Source organism: Microcaecilia unicolor, chromosome 10 (genome assembly GCF_901765095.1).
Source record: "Microcaecilia unicolor chromosome 10, aMicUni1.1, whole genome shotgun sequence".
Classification (NCBI taxonomy): Eukaryota; Metazoa; Chordata; class Amphibia; order Gymnophiona; family Siphonopidae; genus Microcaecilia; species Microcaecilia unicolor.
In genome coordinates, this window is record NC_044040.1 from 207,783,966 (window position 1) to 207,807,620 (window position 23,655).

Sequence of the window (23,655 nt, forward strand, 5' to 3'; positions counted from 1 at the left end):
TAATAAGGAACATAAAATAATAGAAACTAGGTCAGTGGGCATCCAGTCTGCAAACGGGGCTTCCATTTAGCTTTGTCTTTCAATCCTGTGATTCTACTGCAGTATATGAGAAACATTTTCTTTTACTGTGTCTTGGCTGGTGACCTTTCCAAGTGTAACTTTGTTTTGTAGATTGGTATGTTCATGATTTGGAGTTCAGCAAACAGTTGAGCACTAGAGATTCATTCTAAATGCATTATTTTTTTTTTTCATAACTCAAAACCTTTACTTTAAAAAGAACCAATAATTATCAACTATTTAAAAAAAAATCTTTTTTTCCTCCCTTTGTTCAGCTGGACCAGCTAGTTGTGGATGCTGTAAAGGAGAAGAGAGAAATGGAGCACAAACATTCAACTATTCAACAAAAGGTACTTGTGAGTCTTGTATACACAGGTGTGTGTATTGGTGTTCAGCAGAGCACTGCTTCATTAAAACAGCTAAAAAAATTTTTTCTCTAAAGTCCTGCCAGAAAAATGGAGAAAATGACAGATAAGTACATAAGTACATAAGTAGTGCCATACTGGGAAAGACCAAAGGTCCATCTAGCCCAGCATCCTGTCACCGACAGTGGCCAATCCAGGTCAAGGGCACCTGGCACGCTCCCCAAACGTAAAAACATTCCAGACAAGTTATACCTAAAAATGCGGAATTTTTCCAAGTCCATTTAATAGCGGTCTATGGACTTGTCCTTTAGGAATCTATCTAACCCCTTTTTAAACTCCGTCAAGCTAACCGCCCGTACCACGTTCTCCGGCAACGAATTCCAGAGTCTAATTACACGTTGGGTGAAAAAAAACTTTCTCCGATTCGTTTTAAATTTACCACACTGTAGCTTCAACTCATGCCCTCTAGTCCTAGTATTTTTGGATAGCGTGAACAGTCGCTTCACATCCACCCGATCCATTCCACTCATTATTTTATACACTTCTATCATATCTCCCCTCAGCCGTCTCTTCTCCAAGCTGAAAAGCCCTAGCCTTCTCAGCCTCTCTTCATAGGAAAGTCGTCCCATCCCCACTATCATTTTCGTCGCCCTTCGCTGTACCTTTTCCAATTCTACTATATCTTTTTTGAGATACGGAGACCAGTACTGAACACAATACTCCAGGTGCGGTCGCACCATGGAGCGATACAACGGCATTATAACATCCGCACACCTGGACTCCATACCCTTCCTAATAACACCCAACATTCTATTCGCTTTCCTAGCCGCAGCAGCACACTGAGCAGAAGGTTTCAGCGTATCATCGACGACGACACCCAGATCCCTTTCTTGATCCGTAACTCCTAACGTGGAACCTTGCAAGACGTAGCTATAATTCGGGTTCCTCTTACCCACATGCATAACTTTGCACTTGTCAACATTGAACTTCATCTGCCACTTGCACGCCCATTCTCCCAGTCTCGCAAGGTCCTCCTGTAATCGTTCACATTCCTCCTGCGACTTGACGACCCTGAATAATTTTGTGTCATCGGCGAATTTAATTACCTCACTAGTTATTCCCATCTCTAGGTCATTTATAAATACATTAAAAAGCAACTTCATACATCCTATCTAGTCTGGCCATCCACACGAACTACAGTGGGGGAAATAAGTATTTGATCCCTTGCTGATTTTGTAAGTTTGCCCACTGACAAAGACATGAGCAGCCCATAATTGAAGGGTAGGTTATTGGTAACAGTGAGAGATAGCACATCACAAATTAAATCCGGAAAATCACATTGTGGAAAGTATATGAATTTATTTGCATTCTGCAGAGGGAAATAAGTATTTGATCCCCCACCAACCAGTAAGAGATCTGGCCCCTACAGACCAGGTAGATGCTCCAAATCAACTCGTTACCTGCATGACAGACAGCTGTCGGCAATGGTCACCTGTATGAAAGACACCTGTCCACAGACTCAGTGAATCAGTCAGACTCTAACCTCTACAAAATGGCCAAGAGCAAGGAGCTGTCTAAGGATGTCAGGGACAAGATCATACACCTGCACAAGGCTGGAATGGGCTACAAAACCATCAGTAAGACGCTGGGCGAGAAGGAGACAACTGTTGGTGCCATAGTAAGAAAATGGAAGAAGTACAAAATGACTGTCAATCGACAAAGATCTGGGGCTCCACGCAAAATCTCACCTCGTGGGGTATCCTTGATCATGAGGAAGGTTAGAAATCAGCCTACAACTACAAGGGGGGAACTTGTCAATGATCTCAAGGCAGCTGGGACCACTGTCACCACGAAAACCATTGGTAACACATTACGACATAACGGATTGCAATCCTGCAGTGCCCGCAAGGTCCCCCTGCTCCGGAAGGCACATGTGACGGCCCGTCTGAAGTTTGCCAGTGAACACCTGGATGATGCCGAGAGTGATTGGGAGAAGGTGCTGTGGTCAGATGAGACAAAAATTGAGCTCTTTGGCATGAACTCAACTCGCCGTGTTTGGAGGAAGAGAAATGCTGCCTATGACCCAAAGAACACCGTCCCCACTGTCAAGCATGGAGGTGGAAATGTTATGTTTTGGGGGTGTTTCTCTGCTAAGGGCACAGGACTACTTCACCGCATCAATGGGAGAATGGATGGGGCCATGTACCGTACAATTCTGAGTGACAACCTCCTTCCCTCCGCCAGGGCCTTAAAAATGGGTCGTGGCTGGGTCTTCCAGCACGACAATGACCCAAAACATACAGCCAAGGCAACAAAGGAGTGGCTCAGGAAGAAGCACATTAGGGTCATGGAGTGGCCTAGCCAGTCACCAGACCTTAATCCCATTGAAAACTTATGGAGGGAGCTGAAGATGCGAGTTGCCAAGCGACAGCCCAGAACTCTTAATGATTTAGAGATGATCTGCAAAGAGGAGTGGACCAAAATTCCTCCTGACATGTGTGCAAACCTCATCATCAACTACAGAAGACGTCTGACTGCTGTGCTTGCCAACAAGGGTTTTGCCACCAAGTATTAGGTCTTGTTTGCCAGAGGGATTAAATACTTATTTCCCTCTGCAGAATGCAAATAAATTCATATACTTTCCACAATGTGATTTTCCGGATTTAATTTGTGATGTGCTATCTCTCACTGTTACCAATAACCTACCCTTCAATTATGGGCTGCTCATGTCTTTGTCAGTGGGCAAACTTACAAAATCAGCAAGGGATCAAATACTTATTTCCCCCACTGTATTAAACTCTACAATCCTTTCCTCTTCCTCGGTGATCCTCTTTGCTTGACCAGTGCTTTTTTTTTAAATTCAGATACTGTCCTTATCATCACCTCCACTCATCCACCACATTTCCTTAGATTACTCCCGAGTCTGTCCCCTTTCACCTTTTATAGAAAGGTTGGTGGATGAGTGGAGGTGGAGACGAGGACAGTATCGGCATCAAAGAAAGATGCTTGCCTTCTCTGCATGTTGAACCGTGGAAGTATTTTAAATGTCTTTATCACATCTTCCTTCTCATCTTTCTTCCAAAGTATACATATTTAGATCTTTAATTCTTTCCCCATATGCTTTATGATGACCACTGACCATTTTAATAGCCGTCTTCTGGATTGACGCTGTAGTGTTTTTTTTTGTTTTAAAGTTCAGTCTTCAGAATTGTACACAGTACCCTAATTAAGCTCTCACCAGAGACACATACAGATGCACTATCACCTCATTTTTCCTGTGGCCATTCTGCTTACTGTGCATCAATCTTGTTTTTGCTATCACCATTTTTTCCTGTTTGGACCAACTTAAGATCATGAGATACATTCACCCCTCAAATCCTGCTCTTTCATGCACAGAAGTACTTCACCCCCCTATAGTGTACCACTCACTTAGGTTTTTCCAGCTCAAACACATGACACTGTATTTTTTGTAGAATGAAATATTAGCTGCCAAGTTGTAGATCGATCATCAAGCTTCACTAGATCGTGCCTCATGTTATCCACATCATCCAGAGTTAAAAAATGTGTGGGATAAACACAAAGGAATCCAGTTTACACGGAATGGATCCACAGAAGCTTAACAGGGATTGGGCGGCAACACTGGTAATAGGGAAGCAAAGCCAGTGCTGGGCAGACTTCTGCAGTCTGTGCGCTGAAAACGACAAGGACAAATAAAGGTCAGGTGAACATATAAAGTAACACATACAATGAGTTTATCTTGTTGGGCAGACTGGGTGGACCGTACAGGTCTTTATCTGCCGTCATCTACTGTGTTACTATATTATCCGTGGTGTCCACCCTATTGCAAATTTTGGTGATATCCACAAAGAAGCAAATCTTACCAGTCAGCCCTTCTGCAATATTGCTAACAAAAACGTTAAAAAGAACTGGACCAAAAAATTGATCCATGCGGCATACCACTGGTAACAGCCTTTTGCTTAGCATGAACTCTGTTTATGACCACCCTTTGTCCTCTTCCGCTCAACCAGTTTCTAAGGCATACATAATGTCACTCAGTTTTATAGGTCACCAATGCAGAACTGTGCAAAAGCTTTGTACCTCTAAGTACACAACGTCTAAAGCCTTCCCTTAATACAAATGTCTGGTCACCTAATTAAAGCACTGGTGTCTGAAAATTGTTTAAGGTCTAGCTTCCTTCCATTCCTATTCGTATTTATTTTCTGTGGTCCTACTCTTGGCCCTTCATCTGTGAACACAGAAATATTTGTTAGGCAATACTGCTTTATCATTTTCATCTTCTGCATTTATTTAATTTACCAGTGTCTGATATACCGCTGATACCAAAATATTAATTCTGCCAAGTGTTTACAGTTCCTCCCTTTTCACCCTTGAGGTTCGGTCTGCTACTTGTACAATTCCTTCTTTCATTAATATGATCTAAAAAAAAGTCTTGTCCCCATATTTTATCATATTGGCTATTTTTTTCTTCCGTTTACATCGTTGCCTTCCTGGCTACTTTACCAGCTTCTCTTAGCTTTTCCTGATATTGGTGTGGCTCTTTCTGTGATACTTTGTAATTCATGAAGGCTAATCTTTTTCCTTACTTTTTTAGTTATTTTTGAGACAAAAGTGTTTTTTTCAATATTTACACATTTGATAAAACAGTGATTAGTCTTGGATTTGTTCATAATGTTGCAATTTTGTATTACTGTTGGTGATATTCTTTAAAATAATTTATTAAATATGTGACTTTTCCAAGTATATATACATACCGGCTTCCTTTTTAACCACAGAGTATTGTGTGTATAGGAGTAAGTTCACTTTCGGCCTTGGCTCTGACCCCAGTTCCACTTCCTTTTTTTGTACAAATTAAGCCCTGGCTCCTCAAAACAATTAACGTATATTATTAGTAAACTCGGCTCTTGCAATTCAACATCAGAGATAGTGAACATGGCATCATGTAATACTTAAATGCCTATCCACGTCATAGGGCCTTCTGTATGAAGGAAGAATCTCCACATACCCATGCCATGTCAGGTGTTGTCGGAGATCTGCTTATTCCTAGCATTCAGAAAATTCTGATGAGTCAAAACTTTTCCAGACTCCATTAACAAATATTTTAAGCATGGCAGGATAAAGCAACATGAATCTCTCCTTGTGCTCCAAAAGAGTGCTGCGATCTTAAGGAATCTTTGTCCGATAATTGCATAGAATTTCCACTTTATGGATTTAGCAATTGCCACTTTAGGACGTAAGTGGGATGCTGCAACTAGACCACAAGTGGCAATTGCTAAATCCATAAAGTGGAAATACTATGCAATTATCGGACAACGATGGGTGTGCTCTGTGCATGCTGGTTTCATCCCTGCTTTTAAGGGTCATTCAGAAGACAAGAACAACAAGACAGTGGAGGCGGTAATGAACAACATATTCATTATAACAATAAAGAATTTGTTGTTTTGTTCTTCTTGGTATTTCTGTGGAGGTCGTCTCTTCTGTGTTTTTTTTCCTCCTAATTCAGAAAACAACCATTCTTCCAAAATTTGACACAATCTGATAAGCTAGAAGACCTGGCACCATGGTTGCTGTATCTTCAACAGCAGACACTCACTGTTCCAGTTTGTTAGTTCGGCTTGTGGTCTCTGAAAGCAGGATTTTCAGTGTTGATATCTGTCCCAGTAGGTTTTCTAGGCGCGGCTCAAGTGCCCGCACTACTGCTGCTGTCGGTTGTTCGATATGGGCGTCTGCAAACAGAAAAGTCGCCAGCGCTGCACCAACCACCATTTTGTCCTCACTAGGCTGCACTTATTCTTGTCTGTTTTTGCTTTAGAGGTCACCACGTCTCCGGCTTTCTATACAAACTTGTCCATAGAGTACTGCACTATTGAGAGAAGCAAAATTCTTGGACAAACAGCTGGAATTTACAGCAATGTGGTGGGATGGAATGGGGGACTCAGAGCGAAGCAGGAACACGCCTTCTGTCTCCCACTGCATCAAGTGACCCCCCCCCCCTGGGGTTTCCATATTTTTATATGAAATTGTATTTATTCTTCTACATTTTTTTATTTTGACTTTGAATATCACCATGATGGTGTTTTTCTAGCTGCGTCTGAAAGTGTTAACCCTGTGAGTATATTCTACGTTCATATACAATATACATACCCATCAAATATGCTAAGCCCTTTGTTCTGCAAAATTCATAGCTGTTCAAAAATTGTATAAAAGGAATTACATCTGTGCAGATGTAGAGCCTTATATTTCTGAATATTTGGCCATTCACCCATTTTAGAAATTTTACAGACTAGAGACCTTGGTGGTGAGAGGAACTTGCTTTTTGGTGGAATAACAGAAATTTGTATGTATTTTGGATTGCTATCATTGGTTTTTAGATAGAAAAACAATCAGATGTCTTTGATACCTGGTTAGCATCATGGTCACTAGTGTCAGCAGTGCTTCTCAACCCAGTCTGTTGGATTGCACCTAGCTAGTCAGGTTTTCAGGATATTCACAACAAATGTGTGAGAGAGGTTTGCATGCACTGCCTCCTTGGTATGCAAATCTATCTCATTCTTCTGCATTGTAGATATCCTGAAAACCTGTCTGGCTGGATGTGCCCCAAGGACTGGGTTGAGAACCACTGCTATAATGACATGTTAGAGATCTGGTTGCCTTTGTATTTGGATACAGTGCACTGTTCCACCTGTCTCTTACTGAATTATTAAAGAAATGTTGGATAAATTAGAAATGTCAGATAACTTAAAGTATCTTCTGTCAAAGACAGAACTCTTTTATTTTTTTTTTATCCCCTTCAAGTTAGATACCATACTGTAAACGGGGGCTGATACTATGAAAACCAAAGCAAGTGGTTTATCTTATGTTTTTATAAAATGTCCTTTGCACAGTCATCTAAGACAGTGGTTCTCACACCTGTCCTGAGGGACCACCAGCCAGGTGGGTTTTCAGATATCCCTAATGAATATGCATGAGAGAAATTTTCATTTCCATAACTTCTCACTATTCCAGAACATGTGGGATAGTTGTATCCATCAACCAGCAGGTGGAGATAGAGAACGGAAAACTGAGCTGAGATGTAGCTCTCTTGGCATCCAGTCCAGCATCTCAGTACTTTCTATCTCCAGCAGGTGGATGGATACAGTTTTCAGCCTCTGGTTCTGAGTGATTTGCTCCTGGTTCAGTTGCCAACTGGTCCCCAGTTGAGCTTTGCAGGTGGCTTGAGTCTGCAAAGTCATATCTGGAGGTCTTCAGATCCCATTCTCTGATGCCCTTGTGAATTTGCTTCTTCCCTCCCTTCGCCTTTCCCCTATTTCCTGTGGAGCTGTCCTTTTCCAGCACAACCTAAAAAAAAAAAAAAAAATTGAGAGGAGAAGGAAAGAGGTTTACTGGAGAGCATGGGACAGAGTATCAGTCCTGATTCTTTCTCATCCGGGTTAAGACTTGTGGAGATTGTGGGTTTCTGGGTTGGGGGGAGCAGCCAGTAAGATCGACCAAAGTTTGACTTAGAACCACTTGGAGGGCTGCAAGTTCTTGGAGGAATCCTTACTCGCCTCTTGGGACCCCATGCTATGGTGTTTGTGATGAATGGTGACTCCCGTGGAGGCAGTTAAGTGATGTTCCTGCTGTCGGACCCGCCAGCCAGCATTGAGGTGTTGCAGTGTTTGTAAGCCGGGAATCTCAGGGGGTACAGAGGAAACGGTTGATAGAAGCACATCCTTGTATTTGGCGCAACATCCGAATATGTTGGGGTCTTCAGGTTCTCCAGCAGGCCAGTGCACAGTTTGATGCAGGAGAGCGCAGGAATGGATGCCATTTTGTCAGGGCCAACAGACAATGAGGAACAGCCTCTGTCTGATCACGCGCAGAGCACAGCCGCCATTTTACAACTGCAGGGCCCAACAGCGTTCAGCTGCATCGGGATCTTTATTTTCTCCAGAGTTTATATTACTCTTACACCAGGCCTATTGACTGAAGCAGGAACAGTTGGAGCTGCTGCAAGGTGCTTCAGTTTCTTGCCCTGCTGCCCCTCTAGCTCCTAAGAGATCTCATTTAGACCTCCAGGAGTGGACAGATGAGGCTTTATATGTCTCCCTCCTTATCTGATGGGGCTTCGGTCTATTCAGAGGATCTATCTTTGAAGGAGCCATTAGAGGAAGAAAAACTCCCTCCTGAGGAGGGGGATGAACCGAAAGAACTAAGGTTATTTCATAAAGAGGAGCTCACTCTTTTATTTCTGAGGCTGTGCTTTCTATTGAGTAGCCTTTTGCTTCGGCGGCAGGGGTTCCATCTTCATCGATCATGAGGGGGCTTAGAGGTCCTTCTAAGGCCTTCCCGATGCATCCTGACATTCAGGACCTGAATGCAGCAGAATGGGTCTTTCTGGACGCAAGCTGAAAGTGGGAGGAGCCATAGCTCATCTCTACCTGTTGGTTCTAGAGGAGGAAGAGAAATTTCAGCTTCCCAGGGTGGACTCCCCTGTTATGGTGGTGACTGAGAAGACCACCTTGCCGATCCTAAAGGATAGGAAGCTAGAAGACTCGCTGAAACAAGCCTTTGAAGTGGCCTCTTGGGGCCGTCATCACAATGTGCAGCTTGATCGTGGCTAGAGCATGCTTGAAGTGTCATCAGTCTGCAACATACGACGGGCGCCATAATACCCAGGTGGAAGCGAGGTTGCCCTACTTGCCAGTTGCTATTTATGACGTGCTATGGGTTTGACCTGCAATATGTCTTTGGCTGCCATCGCATTAGCAACTCTGGTTGCAGCATTGATCAGTGAATGCAGCGTCAATGTCACATTTAATTAAATTGCCCTTTAGGGTCAAGTGACTATTTGAAGAAGATCTCAGTAACTTGGTGTAAGAACGGGGGAAAAACTAAGCCACAGTGGTTGCTGGAGGATAAGCCGAAAGTCTCTGGTCATCCGTCTTCAGGAGGTTCTCAATTTCAAGACAGCAGACGTAACCAGCCTGGTACTTGGCAGTCTCGGAGAGGGCAGGAGCTGGCAGGCCTTGAACATGTGCTCAAGGCCTTGCACCAGTCCAGTGTATAGCTTTGTCAGCATCTGCTGAAGAAGCAAATAAGAGTGAAAAACTGGTTATTGGGGGGGTGAAGAGAGGGGAGCCAGGAAATGTTGGTTGTTGCAGGGTTGAGCTGAGAAAGAAATGCCCATCATCGAGAGGGTGGTGGCAGAGATGGGAAGTGTTGGTTACCACATGGGGGGCAGGGTAGAGAAAGAAATACCGGTCTTGGGGGGGGGGGGGGGGGGAGAGTAGGGAACAACAGAATTAAAATCCCTTTATTTTACAGTGGAGAATGTATAGCCGATGCATGGCTTGTGTCGAGTTCCTTTAGCAGTCACGTGCCTTCCAATGTATGTTTTGTGAGCCATTGTCAGTAAAAGTCCCATTTGGAAGACATCATTGGCTACACTGGTTCTTTGATCATCTCCATTGTTTCGTTGTTACAAATCAGTTAGGTCATCTGAATGAATACTGTGCGACCTCTGTGAAGAATCCGGTTTTCACTTTGAAACAAGAGCAGCACGTTGTCAGGACAGTATTGGTATCCCATTAGATATGACTGCAAAGGCAACTTAAACACAAAGGAGAGCAGCTTGTGTTACAAGACTTGCAGTTTCAAAAGGAGCTTTGTGAGACTTCATTAAATTGTATGATGTTCTTGAGTGGGTAGAAATAAGTGAATTTGTGTAGCAGGTAGAGCATTGATCTATTGTGTGAAAGAAATTTATCAACTGTGAAGACAAGATGAAAATCTTTAGCAGGTTTCATTATGTTTGGTATCTGGTAAGTCTGCACATTTTTGTTTTAGAAATGTGTTAGTTTTATACAAAATATATATGTATTTTTTACTTGCATATATTAAGTGAAACATTTAAAGCTGAGGAGCACTGTACATGTCTTGCAAGGTAATGCATTTAGCAGGTAAGGTAAAGTGAGCAAAAAGAAGGAGATAATTTACAAAATAGTAATAATGACAATAAAGTAAAATTAGTGTAGAGAGGACAATAATGAGGACAATTTCCAGTGTCTGTTGCTGGTTTGTAAGTAACAAGAAATCTATGAGGACATTTGCCATCTCTTTGCTACCTATGTGGGAGAGATGAAAGTTAAGAATAACAATTCTTTGCACTAAGATTGAGTCAGTTGGCTCTCTTGGATGTAGTAGAAATGCAGAACTCCAGGATATGTTTCTGTATGGTTTCTGTAGAGTCCACAGTGCAGAAACCTTACTGGGTAGAACTCTGTAGCAGTCTCACATGTTCTGTTTTATTAGTAGTAGGTGTATTGGTATTCTAGGGCTAAGTGTAAATATTTTTAGTGCTGCCTGTTCTTGTAGGTTTTTTTGTTGTTTAATTCATAGGGATCAGTGCTACTGTTCTATGGTAGATTTGCTACATGAATGTTAGGATTTTTTCAGGTTTTGTTATTTCACAATGTGCCTGGTAGTGGAGAGTTGTATTTATGTATTAGTGAGATAACAAGAATCAGATTAAAAAAAAAAATTTGTATGGTAACCTCCATTGTGGAAATGTGCTGCTTATGATCTGTACCTGTTGTTTGGGAGAGGGGGGGGGAAGGTAGGGCTTTAGTGGATGTGGAGCATGTTTACATTTAATATATAAGAACTGACATATTGTATCAGACCAAAATTTCGTGAGGGTCTTGTATGCAGTATCATGGATGCGAGCATTGTCCATCAAGTGAGTCCTGACTGAAAAAAAGGTTGAGAACCACTGTCCTAGAACCATGTGATCTTTATTGAAAATTGCAAACATCCTTTGCAACTTCAGTTTGGATTCTGCAGTGGCTTCTGTCACTTTTGTTTGGACAAAAATAAATAGTATACAAAAGGACTTGTAAAAATATGTGTTATATTATAACTGTTTGTAACTTCAATCTGTTCAGAACTCTGCTGCACGTCTCATATTCCGCCAGAACCGATATACTCATATCATCCCTCTCCTCAGGTCACTTCACTGGCTTCCGATCAGATACCGCATTCAATTCAAGCTTCTCCTTCTTACCTACAAATGCACTCAGTCTGCTGCCCCTCACTACCTTTCTACCCTCATCTCCCCTTACGTTCCCGCCCGTAAACCTCTGTTCACAGGATAAATCCCTCCTCTCAGTACCCTTCTCCACCACCGCCAACTCCAGGCTCTGCTCATTCTGCCTCGCCTCACCCTATGCTTGGAACAACCTTCCTGAGCCCTTAAGCCAAGCCCCCTCCCTGCCCGTCTTCAAGTCTTTGCTTAAAGCCCACCTCTTCAATGCTGCGTTTGGCACCTAACCCTTACCGTTCAGTGAATCCAGACTGCCCCAATTTGACTGCCCCTATCGGACCGACCGTTCACTTGTCTATTAGATTGTAAGCTCTTTGAGCAGGGACTGTCTGTCTCTCTTTGTTAAATTGTACAGCGCTGCGTAACCCTAGTAGCGCTCTAGAAATGTGCAGTAGTAGTAGTAATTTCAGAGTTAAGTATTTTGCTTGCCCAAATACCCGAAGAGCTTTTTGAGGACAGTAATTTTATATTGTGCTGTTGTGGCTTTCTGTAGCCGAGTACTATTTACTGAGATTCTTAAAGAACTTGTTCTGATCAAGTTAACAAATACTTGTGGAAGTCAACTAATTATAAATTTCAAATTAGCAGTGGCTTTTTTGACCTGCTGTGCATTTATTATAAAATGTGTATAATTCTCTTTTCAATTAGAACAGCATATAAAAAGAAACAATAAAATAAAAACAGCAATACAGCGTTTAATTAAAGGCCTAGCAGGGAGGTAAACACAACATGGCATCCCTCCAAAAATCCATATTTCTCTTTAAAGTCAAAACTAGTCCACCATCTGACATCTGTAATCAATTTATTTTTACCTGGAAACATTAATCATCCAACCCCCTTCCCCAGCCATTTCTACAAAAATAATTATATTGCTCCATGTTGCACCTGCACCTTGATATTACATTTATTTCTGGTCGCCGTATCTCAAAAAAGATATAGCGGAATTAGAAAAGGTTCAAAGAAGAGGGACCAAAATTATAAACGAGATGGAACTCATAGAGGCATATTTTCAAAGCACTTAGCCTTCCAAAGTTCCATAGGTTTCTAGCTTTGAAAATATGCCTCATAGTAACATAGTAGATGACGGCAGAAAAAGACCTGCACGGTCCATCCAGTCTGCCCAACAAGACAAACATATGTGTAAACCTTACCTTGATTTGTACCTGCCTTGTTCAGGGCACAGACCGTACAAGTCTGCCCAGCACTATCCCCGCCTCCCAACCACCAGTCCCGCCTCCCACCACCGGCCCCGGCACAGACCGTACAAGTCTGCCCTCCACCATCCTCGCCGCCCAACCACCAACCCCTCTTCCCCCCACCTGCTCCGCCACCCAATCTCATATGAGGAAAGGCTAAAAAGGTTAGGGCTCTACTGCTTGGAAAAGAGACAACGAGGGGACATAGATTAAGATATACAAAATCCTGAGTGGTGTGGAACAAGTAGAAATAAATTGAAAAAATTTTTTTTTAACTTGTTCCAAAAATACAAAGATTAGGGAACACTCAAAGTTACTTGGAAATACAGTGCAATCTGCTTAAGTGCAAGGGTTTGGGACCAAAGAAATACATGCAGTTAACTGGAGCGTGCACTTAACCCTTGTGACCCAAAGAAGCTTGACAGTACTGTTATATGTACAGTATACATTCACCGTTAACTGACGTTATACAGTCTCCGTTAACTGATTTTAGGCTTACTTGAAGTAATCAGTCATAGTCCTCTGTGCACTCTTGTGTCTGTGAGTTCCATAGACTACGTCTGCCAGACGGTAAAAACTGTCATAGCACTGACATCCAGTGGCCTCCAGTTAGGCCCGCACGGTGTTGAGACTCTCCAGCGCTCTTGCAAAAGTGACAGGAGGTTGTTGAATTTCGTCAGCATGCGCCTTGCTGCTCATTTCATCATCTGTTTCATCATCAGCCGTTGCCTGCGTGTAGGCGCATATCTCGACATCAGTGCTGTCGTCAGCTGTTTGTAGATCGTAATCAACAGCTACATAGTGATGAAACTCCTCTTCAGTAACCCCGGCTGGGATGTCAATAGCATGTTCTTCTGACTCGTTTGCAACAGCTGCATCTGTTTCGTCCCTCTCCACATCCCTAACAAAGCTTGCCCGCTTGTAGCAGTTCCCATTAAACATCGTATCGCCTTTAAGATCTGTACCTTGATTCATAGGATCATTTATGGAGAAGTTCCCGAATATATGTTAGATCTGGTGGATTTACCACCCAGAAACAGTTCCAATTCCTCCCGATCCTTCCTAAATTTACATTATCCAGATTGCAGTGGCCATAAGTACAAATCTACGTATGCATCCAATTTCTCCTTCATAGGCACACAACTGTGGAATGCATGCCTAGAACCCTAAAATCAACACAGAACTATCTACATTCCGAAAACTATTGAAGACCACCATGTTCAAGAAGGCATACCCTACAGACTCAACCTAATATACTTCCACCTGTTTTCAACATAAATTTTTAATTTATTTTAGTTACATTTGTACCCCGCGCTTTCCCACTCATGGCAGGCTCAATGCGGCAGGCAATGGAGGGTTAAGTGACTTGCCCAGAAGGAGCTGCCTGTGCCGGGAATCGAACTCAGTTCCTCAGTTCACCACCCTAACCACTAGGCCACTCCTCCATGGACTTTATTACATTGCATAATCCTTCACTATCTTTTGTTATCTGTTGTTGTTTTAAATGTTACCAATATGCTAATAACCTACTACTACAATGTTTAATTATATTTTCTGAACTGTAGCCTACCCTACGGTTTGTGTAAGCCACATTGAGCCTACAACTAGTGGGAAAATGTGGGGTATAAATGTATTAAATAAATAAAATAAATCAGAAAGGTTAATGATGGAGACTTTTTTTGCTTCAGCAATAATAACTCATTATGTATAGAACAAGTAACGTTTCAACAGTTCTGCCGTGTTTTTTATTTTATTCATTATTTTATTCCACTTGTAGTTTTAAATCTTCGGTGATTGTCAACTTAAATTTTTTTTTTGATTGATTATCTCTTTGTATGAAAGGACTTCTCCAGCGATGATGCAAATCTTGAATACAATGTTGGTGCGGCTAATGGCGTTGTTATGGAAGGATATCTCTTTAAGCGAGCCAGCAATGCCTTTAAGACTTGGAACAGGTAACGATTGTCATATTAACTCTACAGAGATCAAAGTACAGTATATATTGTTTAATTTCTGCTTCATTATCTTCAACTTGTAACAAATGTTGTACTGTTTACCAAGAAAGTGTAAACATTATACAGTGTTTGTAAATTTAAGTATTGTAGAAGAATGTCTTGGAATAGCGAGTGTTAGAGGACAGTTTTCTTAATCTGCTTTAATTGCCCTGTCTGAAAATTGGCCTATGCAAGCAGGCTAAAGTATGCACAGCCATTCAGTGTGTGCACTTGTAGCTGGTTTGCGAAGAGGAAATTTTGGGCTCATGTTTGAGTTGAGGGGGGGGGGGGGGGGGGGTGGCAGGATAGAGAAAAACAGTGCTTAAATGCACATAGACTATTTTACTTTTCTTGTCCCTTTGCACAAAGCAGGCAGCTTAAGGGGTAGCTTAGTGATTAGAGTGCCAGGGAAGCCAGGTTTCAAATCTCACTGCTCTCTAATGCTCCTTGTGAGCGTAGGCAAGTTATGTGGACCTCAGATTGCAACAGGCACAGAATACTGCAGTGCGAGTAATATTTGCTGTAGATAAATATGAACATACTACTCCCCTTATGTCTCGCTTTCGTTGGTTGCTTTTCGAGGCAAGATTCCATGGACAAATTCCTGCCTATATGATGGCAGATTTTTCTTTTTAAACCAATACCTTTTAAGTTTTCCCTCAGTTCGAGGAGTTAAAGCTAAGAGAATATTTCAAGCTTCTTTAGCATATCAAGCAGCATTGTGCTGGAATTCCCTTCCTTTTCTTCCTTTTTCTCTTAGACGGATAGAAGGTTATCAACAGTTTAGAAGGCTGCTTAAGATGTTTTTATTATTAAAGAATCTTTTTATTGGTATGCCAAAATTTTTTTTTTTTTTTTTTTGTTAGATTTGTACTCCGCGCTTTCCCACTCATGGCAGGCTCAATGCGGCGGGCAATGGAGGGTTAAGTGACTTGCCCAGAGTCACAAGGAGCTGCCTGTGCCGGGAATCGAACTCAGTTCCCCAGGACCAAAGTCCACCACCCTAACCACTAGGCCACTCCTCCACTGTTGCTACTATTTGAGATTCTACATGGAATGTTGCTATTCCACTAGACGTCGGCCCTTGCAGATCACCAATGTGGCCGCGCAGGCTTCTGCTTCTGTGAATCTGACAGACTCACAGAAACAGAAGCCTGCGCAGCCTTCTACGTGGAATGTTGCTAGTGGAATAGCAACATTCCATGTAGAATCTCCAACAGTAGCAACATTCCATGTAGAATCTCTAATAGTATCTATTTTATTTTTGTTACATTTGTACCCCGTGCTTTCCCACTCATGGCAGGCTCAATGCGGCTTACATGGGGCAGTGGAGAGTTAAGTGACTTGCCCAGAGTCACAAGGAGCTGCCTGTGCCTGAAGTGGGAATCGAACTCAGTTCCTCAGTTCCCCAAGACCAAAGTCCATGACCCTAACCACTAGGCCACTCCTCCACTGTTGCTACTATTTGAGATTCTACATGGAATGTTGCTATTCCACTAGCAACATTCCATGTAGAAGTCGGCCCTTGCAGATCACCAATGTGGCCGCGCAGGCTTCTGCTTCTGTGAGTCTGACGTCCTGCACGTACGTGCAGGACGTCAGACTCACAGAAACAGAAGCCTGCGCAGCCTTCTACATGGAATGTTGCTAGTGGAATAGCAACATTCCATGTAGAATCTCCAATAGTAGCAACATTCCATGTAGAATCTCCAATAGTATCTATTTTATTTTTGTTCCATTTGTACCCTGCGCTTTCCCACTCATGGCAGGCTCAATGCGGCTTACATGGGGCAAAGGAGGGTTAAGTGACTTGCCCAGAGTCACAAGGAGCTGCCTGTGCCTGAAGTGGGAATCAAACTCAGTTCCTCAGTTCCCCAAGACCAAAGTCCATCACCCTAACCACTAGGCCACTCCTCCTCCTTCATCAACAAAATACAGAATGCAAAGATATATGGAAAAACTCACAGCACATACAACTACCATGGCAGCAGGAAAAATAAAGCTTCCCTCCCTCCACCCACCCAACCCAGAGAAACAATGCATAGACGAGCAAACTGAGGTCCAAAGCCTGGACTACGAGGTTTTTTGTATTTAAAAAAAAAAAAATCATCTGGGTTTGGATTTATGATCAACTGTTTTGTCTGTCGTAGTTTTTGTATTATAATTCTCTGAAATATATTATTGTTACCCGCATTGAACGTTTTTGTGGGCTATAAGACTCTAGTGTAATGTAATTGCCCCAGAAGGGTAATGTAGGCTGTCAGCCTGGGACTGGGCAGTACGTACTGTACCTTAATTGTGACACTGGTTGAGCGTAAGTTTGGAAAGATGAGTAGTTCAAAATCTAAGTTCAGCAGATGCAAAGTAGTTGAACACTTGTTTATAATAAAGAATAAATCTATTAAAAGCATTCATGCATTTTACAGCTACAAGGAGTATTTGAAAATTGGCCCATAATGCTCTATTAGTTCATGAATTTATAAGTATACACAGTCTCTTGGTTGGTTACTTGTTCAAACTACAGTGTAGTAAATTTAAAACAAATCGGAGAAAATTTTTCTTCACCCAACGTGTAATTAACCTCTGGAATTCGTTGCCGGAGAAAGTGGTGAAGGCGGTTAGCTTAGCAGAGTTTAAAAAGGGGTTGGACGGTTTCCTAAAGGACAAGTCCATAAACCGCTACTAAACGGACTTGGAAAACTCCAAAATTCCAGGAATAACATGTATAGAATGTTTGTACTTTTGGGAAGCTTGCCAGGTGCCCTTGGCCTGGATTGGCCGCTGTCGTGGACAGGATGCTGGGCTCGATGGACCCTTGGTCTTTTCCCAGTATGGCATTACTTATGTACTTATGTACAGTATAGCTATCAAAAACAGCGAAGATGACGCAAAAAAGAAAAAAATGAAGAAAAAGTAAAAAATAAAAAGAAACAAAAAACAAAAAAACAAGCAGATAAAAAGTAAAATCAAAACAGACGACACAAAAATAATGATAAAGCTATGAATGTATTAAGGGGATATGACTCGACACAGCTGTGTTTCGGCCCAACTGGCCTGCGTCAGGAGTCTGTTACACCATGTATCTGTTCTCTGGTTGTATCAATATTTCTGTGAAGTGTTCTGTCAAACGCTACCTTATTCTAATCGCTCTACCTTAAAAAAAGGCTGTGTGCGCAGTCTGCCAGATTGCACACACAGCCTTTTTTAAGGTAGAGCGATTAGAATAAGGTAGCGTTTGACAGAACACTCTTCACAGAAATATTGATACAACCAGAGAACAGATACATGGTGTAACAGACTCCTGACGCAGGCCAGTTGGGCCGAAACACAGCTGTGTCGAGTCATATCACCTTAATAAATTCATAGCTTTATCATTATTTTTGTCGTTTGTTTTTGATTTTACTTTTTATCTGCTTGTTTTTTTTGTTTTTTGTTTCTTTTTATTTTTTACTTTTTCTTCATTTTTTCTTTTTTTCTATTTTTTGTCTTTTTTGCATCATCTTCGCTGTTTTTGATAGCTGTTGTTTTTTTGCGAAGACTGGTTTCTTCTGTGTTTTGGACACAGTATAGAGTCTACATGACTTTTATCTCTTAAAGAGGGCACCTATTGGCATATATGAGATGTATTTATGCAGCACATTTCAACTTTGTCTGCTTTGTGGTAATAATTTGTCACTTTCTTAATTAACTAAGAAACTTCAGAACGCTCAGAACACAGCAGCCAGATTGATCTTTGGAAAATCAAAATTCGAAAGTGCCAAACCCCTCCGTGCAAAACTGCATTGGCTTCCCATCAAAGAACGTATTACCTTTAAAGTTTGCACTCTGGTCCACGAGATTATTTACGGTGAAGTTCCTGGATACATTTTGAGCCTAATAAATTTACCACCCAGAAACAGCACCGGTCAATCCCGGACTTACTTAAACCTGCGCTATCCAGACTGCAACGGACTTAGATACAAATCTACTTATGCTTCCAGCTTTTCTTACATCAGTACACAGCTATGGAACGCCCTGCCCAAAACTTTGAAATCTATTCACAACCATCTTATCTTCAGGAAGTCATTGAAAACCATCTTATTTATGAAAGCCTATTCTTTGGACCCAAATTAATGTCCTACTATATGTGGCTGTATTACCCTTTTATCACCACCCCTCCTTATTTCACTGTTGCTTCATAATACTGTTACTTTATGCTCCTACTTTATATTGTATTTGTGTAAGCCACATTGAGCCTGCAACTGTGTGGGGAAAATGTGGGGTATAAATATCCTATATAATAATTCTCACCTCCAACATTCTGAGGCTGCCTGGAACCATTGTTTCAGCTGGAGGTGGTGTCCCTCATGAAGTAGATAATAGTGACGTCACACAACCCACACCAGATCGGCCAGTAGAAGGGAGAGGGGCGGAGCCACGATACAGGGAGCAGCGAATCAGCACAACACTGGGAATGCACAGCAGCAGGAACAGAAGCCTCTCTCTCACAGTTACTCTCACATACACTCTCTCAAACATACACACTCAGAGGAAAACCTTGCTAGCGCCCGTTTCCTTTCAAACAGAAACGGGCCTTTTTTTACTAGTGTTAAATAAATAAATAAACTTGGGAATGGAAAGTTTGGCTGATCTATAAGTTGGCTTCCAAGGTTGAGAAGAAAGCAGAAACCATTTTATTACTGGCCAGTTAGAGTTGGATAGACTGGAGCACGGCATTGGTGAGCAGCCATAAGAACCAATAGGAGCATAAGAAAGCAAACGCTGTCCTGTCTGATAGAAACATGGAGTATAACAACAAGTGAAGTTCAGAAGATCCATCTAAACTGCCCTTTTTCCTGTCATCTTAGAAAACAGCAGAACCCAGCTTTCCTTCAACTTTCAGTTATTCATTATTGATTAAAGTTGGCCTTCCTTCCCATCCGTGTCAGACTTATCCAGATGAGTATGTTATGTCCCTTTGCTGGCAGATGGAGCCAGAAAAATAAAAAGTAAGAACTCTTGTTATAGGGGGCTGGTGTTGCCTTCAACTCTTCAGTATTTCTCTGTCTACAGCAGATGTTGCAGACATGTGACCCGGTGCAGTGACTATGGGTAAACTGCAGGCCCAGATTCCAGATGGAGCATAGACCAATGTCGGGGGACCCTGTGGGCAACAGTCCTTTTGGAGTCATTGCCCTCCTGTCTTGGGAATAGACTCATTGAGGTTTGAATTCCCACACCAGTGGATCCCAGTACTAGATAGTATCTAGTAACTTTTCACTTTTGGTGGGTCTTACAGCTGGTGCATTTTATTGCCATTTTGTGCCAAAAATACATAAGTGAAGCATGCTGGGCTCTTTTCCCTGTTTTGTGAAGGCTACGTATCTTCCCTCGGGCATTTGCAGAGCCTACACAGCTCTAGTTCTCTACAGAGTTAATATTTCAGGAGGCAGCCTCGGATGCATGTTAAAGCTCTACTCTCTTCCTCATTCTCACATAAGGAAGTGATGATGGGAACACTCTGCAGAATCGGCTCTCTGCCCTCTATATAAGTGAAGCTTCCCAGAGTCCCTTTAAGGCCAATTTAGGCTTGTGATGTCTGAAAGTTAATCAAGAAAAAGAAAAATCTTTAGTAGTCCTGCTTTGACATTCATCTGGACTGATCTGGCAGGATTCAAGAAAAGGTACAATTTGGACAACTGTTCATTTCCTTATCTGGTATAGTTTCACACCTACTAGGTGCCCACATGAGTTCATGCCTTACAAGTCAAGGCAATAACGATGACCATAAGAGTGTCATAGTTCATCCAGGAGCTGTACTAGGGCCTCATGCTGTATTTATGGAAACCAGTAGGTTGCAGACATACAGCTAGTATGTTTGAAGGTGATTACATGTGGAACATGGGTAAATGCTTATCTGCTTCTGTCCCCGATGAGGCTCGCTCTCTTGTCATAACAGTACTTTCTGATGCATTTAAGCTCAGTTCTTGGGTGAGAACAACAATAGATTGCCTACATGTGGTTTTCCATGACTTATTTTTTTAGAACAAAATATAGTTTAGATCTGTAGTAGTAGAGAAGAGATTCCATGAAAACTTGAAATTTTTTAAACATTGCCATTGGGGTTTAAAATAGAACTGAACTATGAAATTGCCATTGGAGCAGTCAGTGAACTGCATGTCACTGAAATAGTAATTCTGCACTACCTGACCGAGTATACCCTGGAGGAAAGGAGAAACAGGGATGATATGATACAGACGTTCAAATATTTGAAAGGTATTAATCCGCAAACGAAACTTTTCTGGAGATGGGAAGGCGGCAGAACTAGAGGGCATGAAATGAGATTGAAGGGGGGCAGACTATGTCAGGAAGTATTTTTTCATGGAGAGAGTGGTGGATGCTTGGAATGCCCTTCCGCGGGAAGTGGTGGAGAGGAAAACGGTAATGGAATTCAAAAATGCGTGGGATAAACATAAAGGAATCCTGTTCAGAAGAAATGGATCCTCAGGAGCTTAGCCGAGATTGGGTGGCAGAGCCGGTGGTGGGAGGCGGGGCTGGTGGTTGGGAGGCGGGGACAGTGCTGGGCAGACTTATACGGTCTGTGCCAGAGCCGGTGGTAGGAGGCGGGGATAGTGCTGGGCAGACTTATACGGTCTGTGCCCTGAAAATGACAGTTACAAATCAAGATAAGATATACACCAAAACTAGCACGTATGAGTTTGTCTTGTTGGGCAGACTGGATGGACCGTGCAGGTCTTTTTCTGTTGTCATCTACTATGTTACTATGAGTTAAGATTTAGTTAAGAGTCACAAGGGGTAACATAGTAGGTGATGGCAGATAAAGACCTACACAGTCATACTTTTTATCAATTCATGATTAAACCAGCCTTGAATGTGGTGTAAAATATGTGGAAACTGCAGGTGGAGGAGATGGAAAAAATGAAAACTGGCATTGGCCACATTTATATTAAAAAAAAAAAAAAAATTATTATGGGCCAGGTATTGGACTTAAGTTTAATTCCCAGGTCAGTTTTCTGCTCCGTGAGTCGGCTGAGGGTGGTGGGGGTGCTGTGGCAGCAGTATATAGAGTACCTGGAGTCCATTGTATATTGTTGAAACCTAGTGGCCATATTTAAGGCCTATATGATTTCAAAATTTGCAAGAATTATTGCTGGAATAACTGGTCTAAAGTAAGCTTGGAGGGGAAATATCACAGAGTAATTACAAATTAAGTCTTGTGAGGCTAGGTCTCAGGCACAGCTTTGAGCAGCATGCCCAGAAGTGCAGGTGAAAACTGCCACGTTGAAATGTATCCTCCTCCTATTACCAGCGCAGTGATTCTTGGGTGTTTTCAGCCTACTTGATCTTAATTTTGAATTAGTGATATGACAAGAGAGCTTCACATAATTTCATATTTACTTCACAGTAATTCGGGAATGTAATAATGTGCCTCTGCATTTTCTTAATGTGTACATTGTTGAACTTTTGTTTCATCCTTTCTTAATAAGAAATTGACTGCAGCTCATCCAGTACCTGCAGGGTATTAAGGGTTAGATTAATTTTTCATTATGTATATGAAAAATGTGCAGCCATTTGAGGTGTGTGGCTTTAAGTATATCCTTATAATACACTAGTATATTCACAAAGACAGTTTCACCAGGACAATGGATATTAAATTATTCACTATGCCAGTTTTCCCCTGGAAAGAAAAGTGTGGTGGAGTTTGTTTACCCTTCAGTCTATAATTAGCTTTATGTACTCCCCATTGTTTCAGGATATATAGGTTACATGCACTTACTCTTTTTCTCTTTTAGGGTTCACAGATTTGAAATAAAACATGCTTTATGTAAAACATTCATAATACAATAGGCTCCTGAATACCTATTATAGAATATATAGCTTGCATATGATATCTAGTATGCCTGAGTCTTAGTCTTTTCACATGTAAACCTTTCTGAGTCCTTACAGTGAGAAAGATGAGGTTAAGACAAAATAGCAATATATCTTGCATGCAAAGCATTTTTATATCTGCATTACCTGTGTGCACACTCGAATGTCCCTGCCTTTAAAACCATTCTCTGTGACCCTCATGAGCTAAGCTTTGATACAGACTGGTTACTTTGGACTCCTATATGTTAGACAGCAGTGTTCATTACGTAGAACGTACACACGAGTGGGTATATATGCAGAGTGTAACTTGTAGAAGTGCATGTTTAGAACATTGTTTTATATTGCACTAGCTTTATACTTTTTCTTGCTATATTGTATCATGCAATTTCTATGCTTATCCTATATAATAATTTGCACCTCCAACGTTCTACGTCTGGCTGCCTGGGTTCGTAACACAATTCCCATTGGTCCGCCCTTGCGTCTGAACATGATGACGTCAGAGGGCGGATCAGTGAGAGGGAAGGGAAACCAGCACCAGCCAGCCACAGAACGTTGGAGGTGAGGATAGAATTGTGGGAGAATTGCCCCCTCCCTCCCCCCTCCTCCCTCCCTCCCTTCTTCTCCGAGTTCCATGCCCCCCTCTTCTTCGAGTTCCAGACCCCCCGCCTCCCTCCCTCTATCTTTCTCCCCTCCGAGTGGCAGCCCGACGCATTGCCTGCCATCTTCTTCCAGTCCTCCGCCTGCCCCTCCCCTTCTTGCATGCCGCCCAGAATTTAAAAGTTCTTACCTCGGGGTCCTACAGCAGCAGTGAAAGGCGAGCAGGCACAGCACTTCAGCCTGCCTTCCCTTCTCTCTCAGCTCTGCCTCTGGTCCCGCCCTTCCGGAAACAGGAAATGAGGGCGGGACCAGAGGCAGAGCTGAGATAGAAGAGAAAGCAGGCTGAAGCGCAGTGCCTGCTCGACTTTCACTGCTGCTGCCGGACCCCGAGGTAAGAACTTAAATTCAGGCTGGCACGCAGGAAGATGAGGGGCAGGCGGAGGACTGGGAGAAGAGGGCGGACAACGCAGGTCGGG

The 23,655-nt window shown here is 42.3% G+C and overlaps 1 protein-coding gene across 6 annotated transcripts in view; it reads left to right on the plus strand.

Moving 5' to 3' along the window:
* The window catches only part of ACAP2 (ArfGAP with coiled-coil, ankyrin repeat and PH domains 2), a 160,869-nt gene that overhangs the window by 88,748 nt on the left and 48,466 nt on the right, over window positions 1-23,655 (plus strand). For all 6 annotated transcript variants that reach the window (XR_003943647.1, XM_030217153.1, XM_030217155.1 and 3 more), the window contains 2 exons: window positions 333-407; window positions 14,562-14,674. Coding sequence is in view for 5 of the 6 variants with exons in the window: in XM_030217153.1 (XP_030073013.1) it covers window positions 333-407; window positions 14,562-14,674 (188 nt within the window). In the remaining variant the exon portion in view is untranslated. The remainder of the gene's footprint in view (window positions 1-332; window positions 408-14,561; window positions 14,675-23,655) is intronic.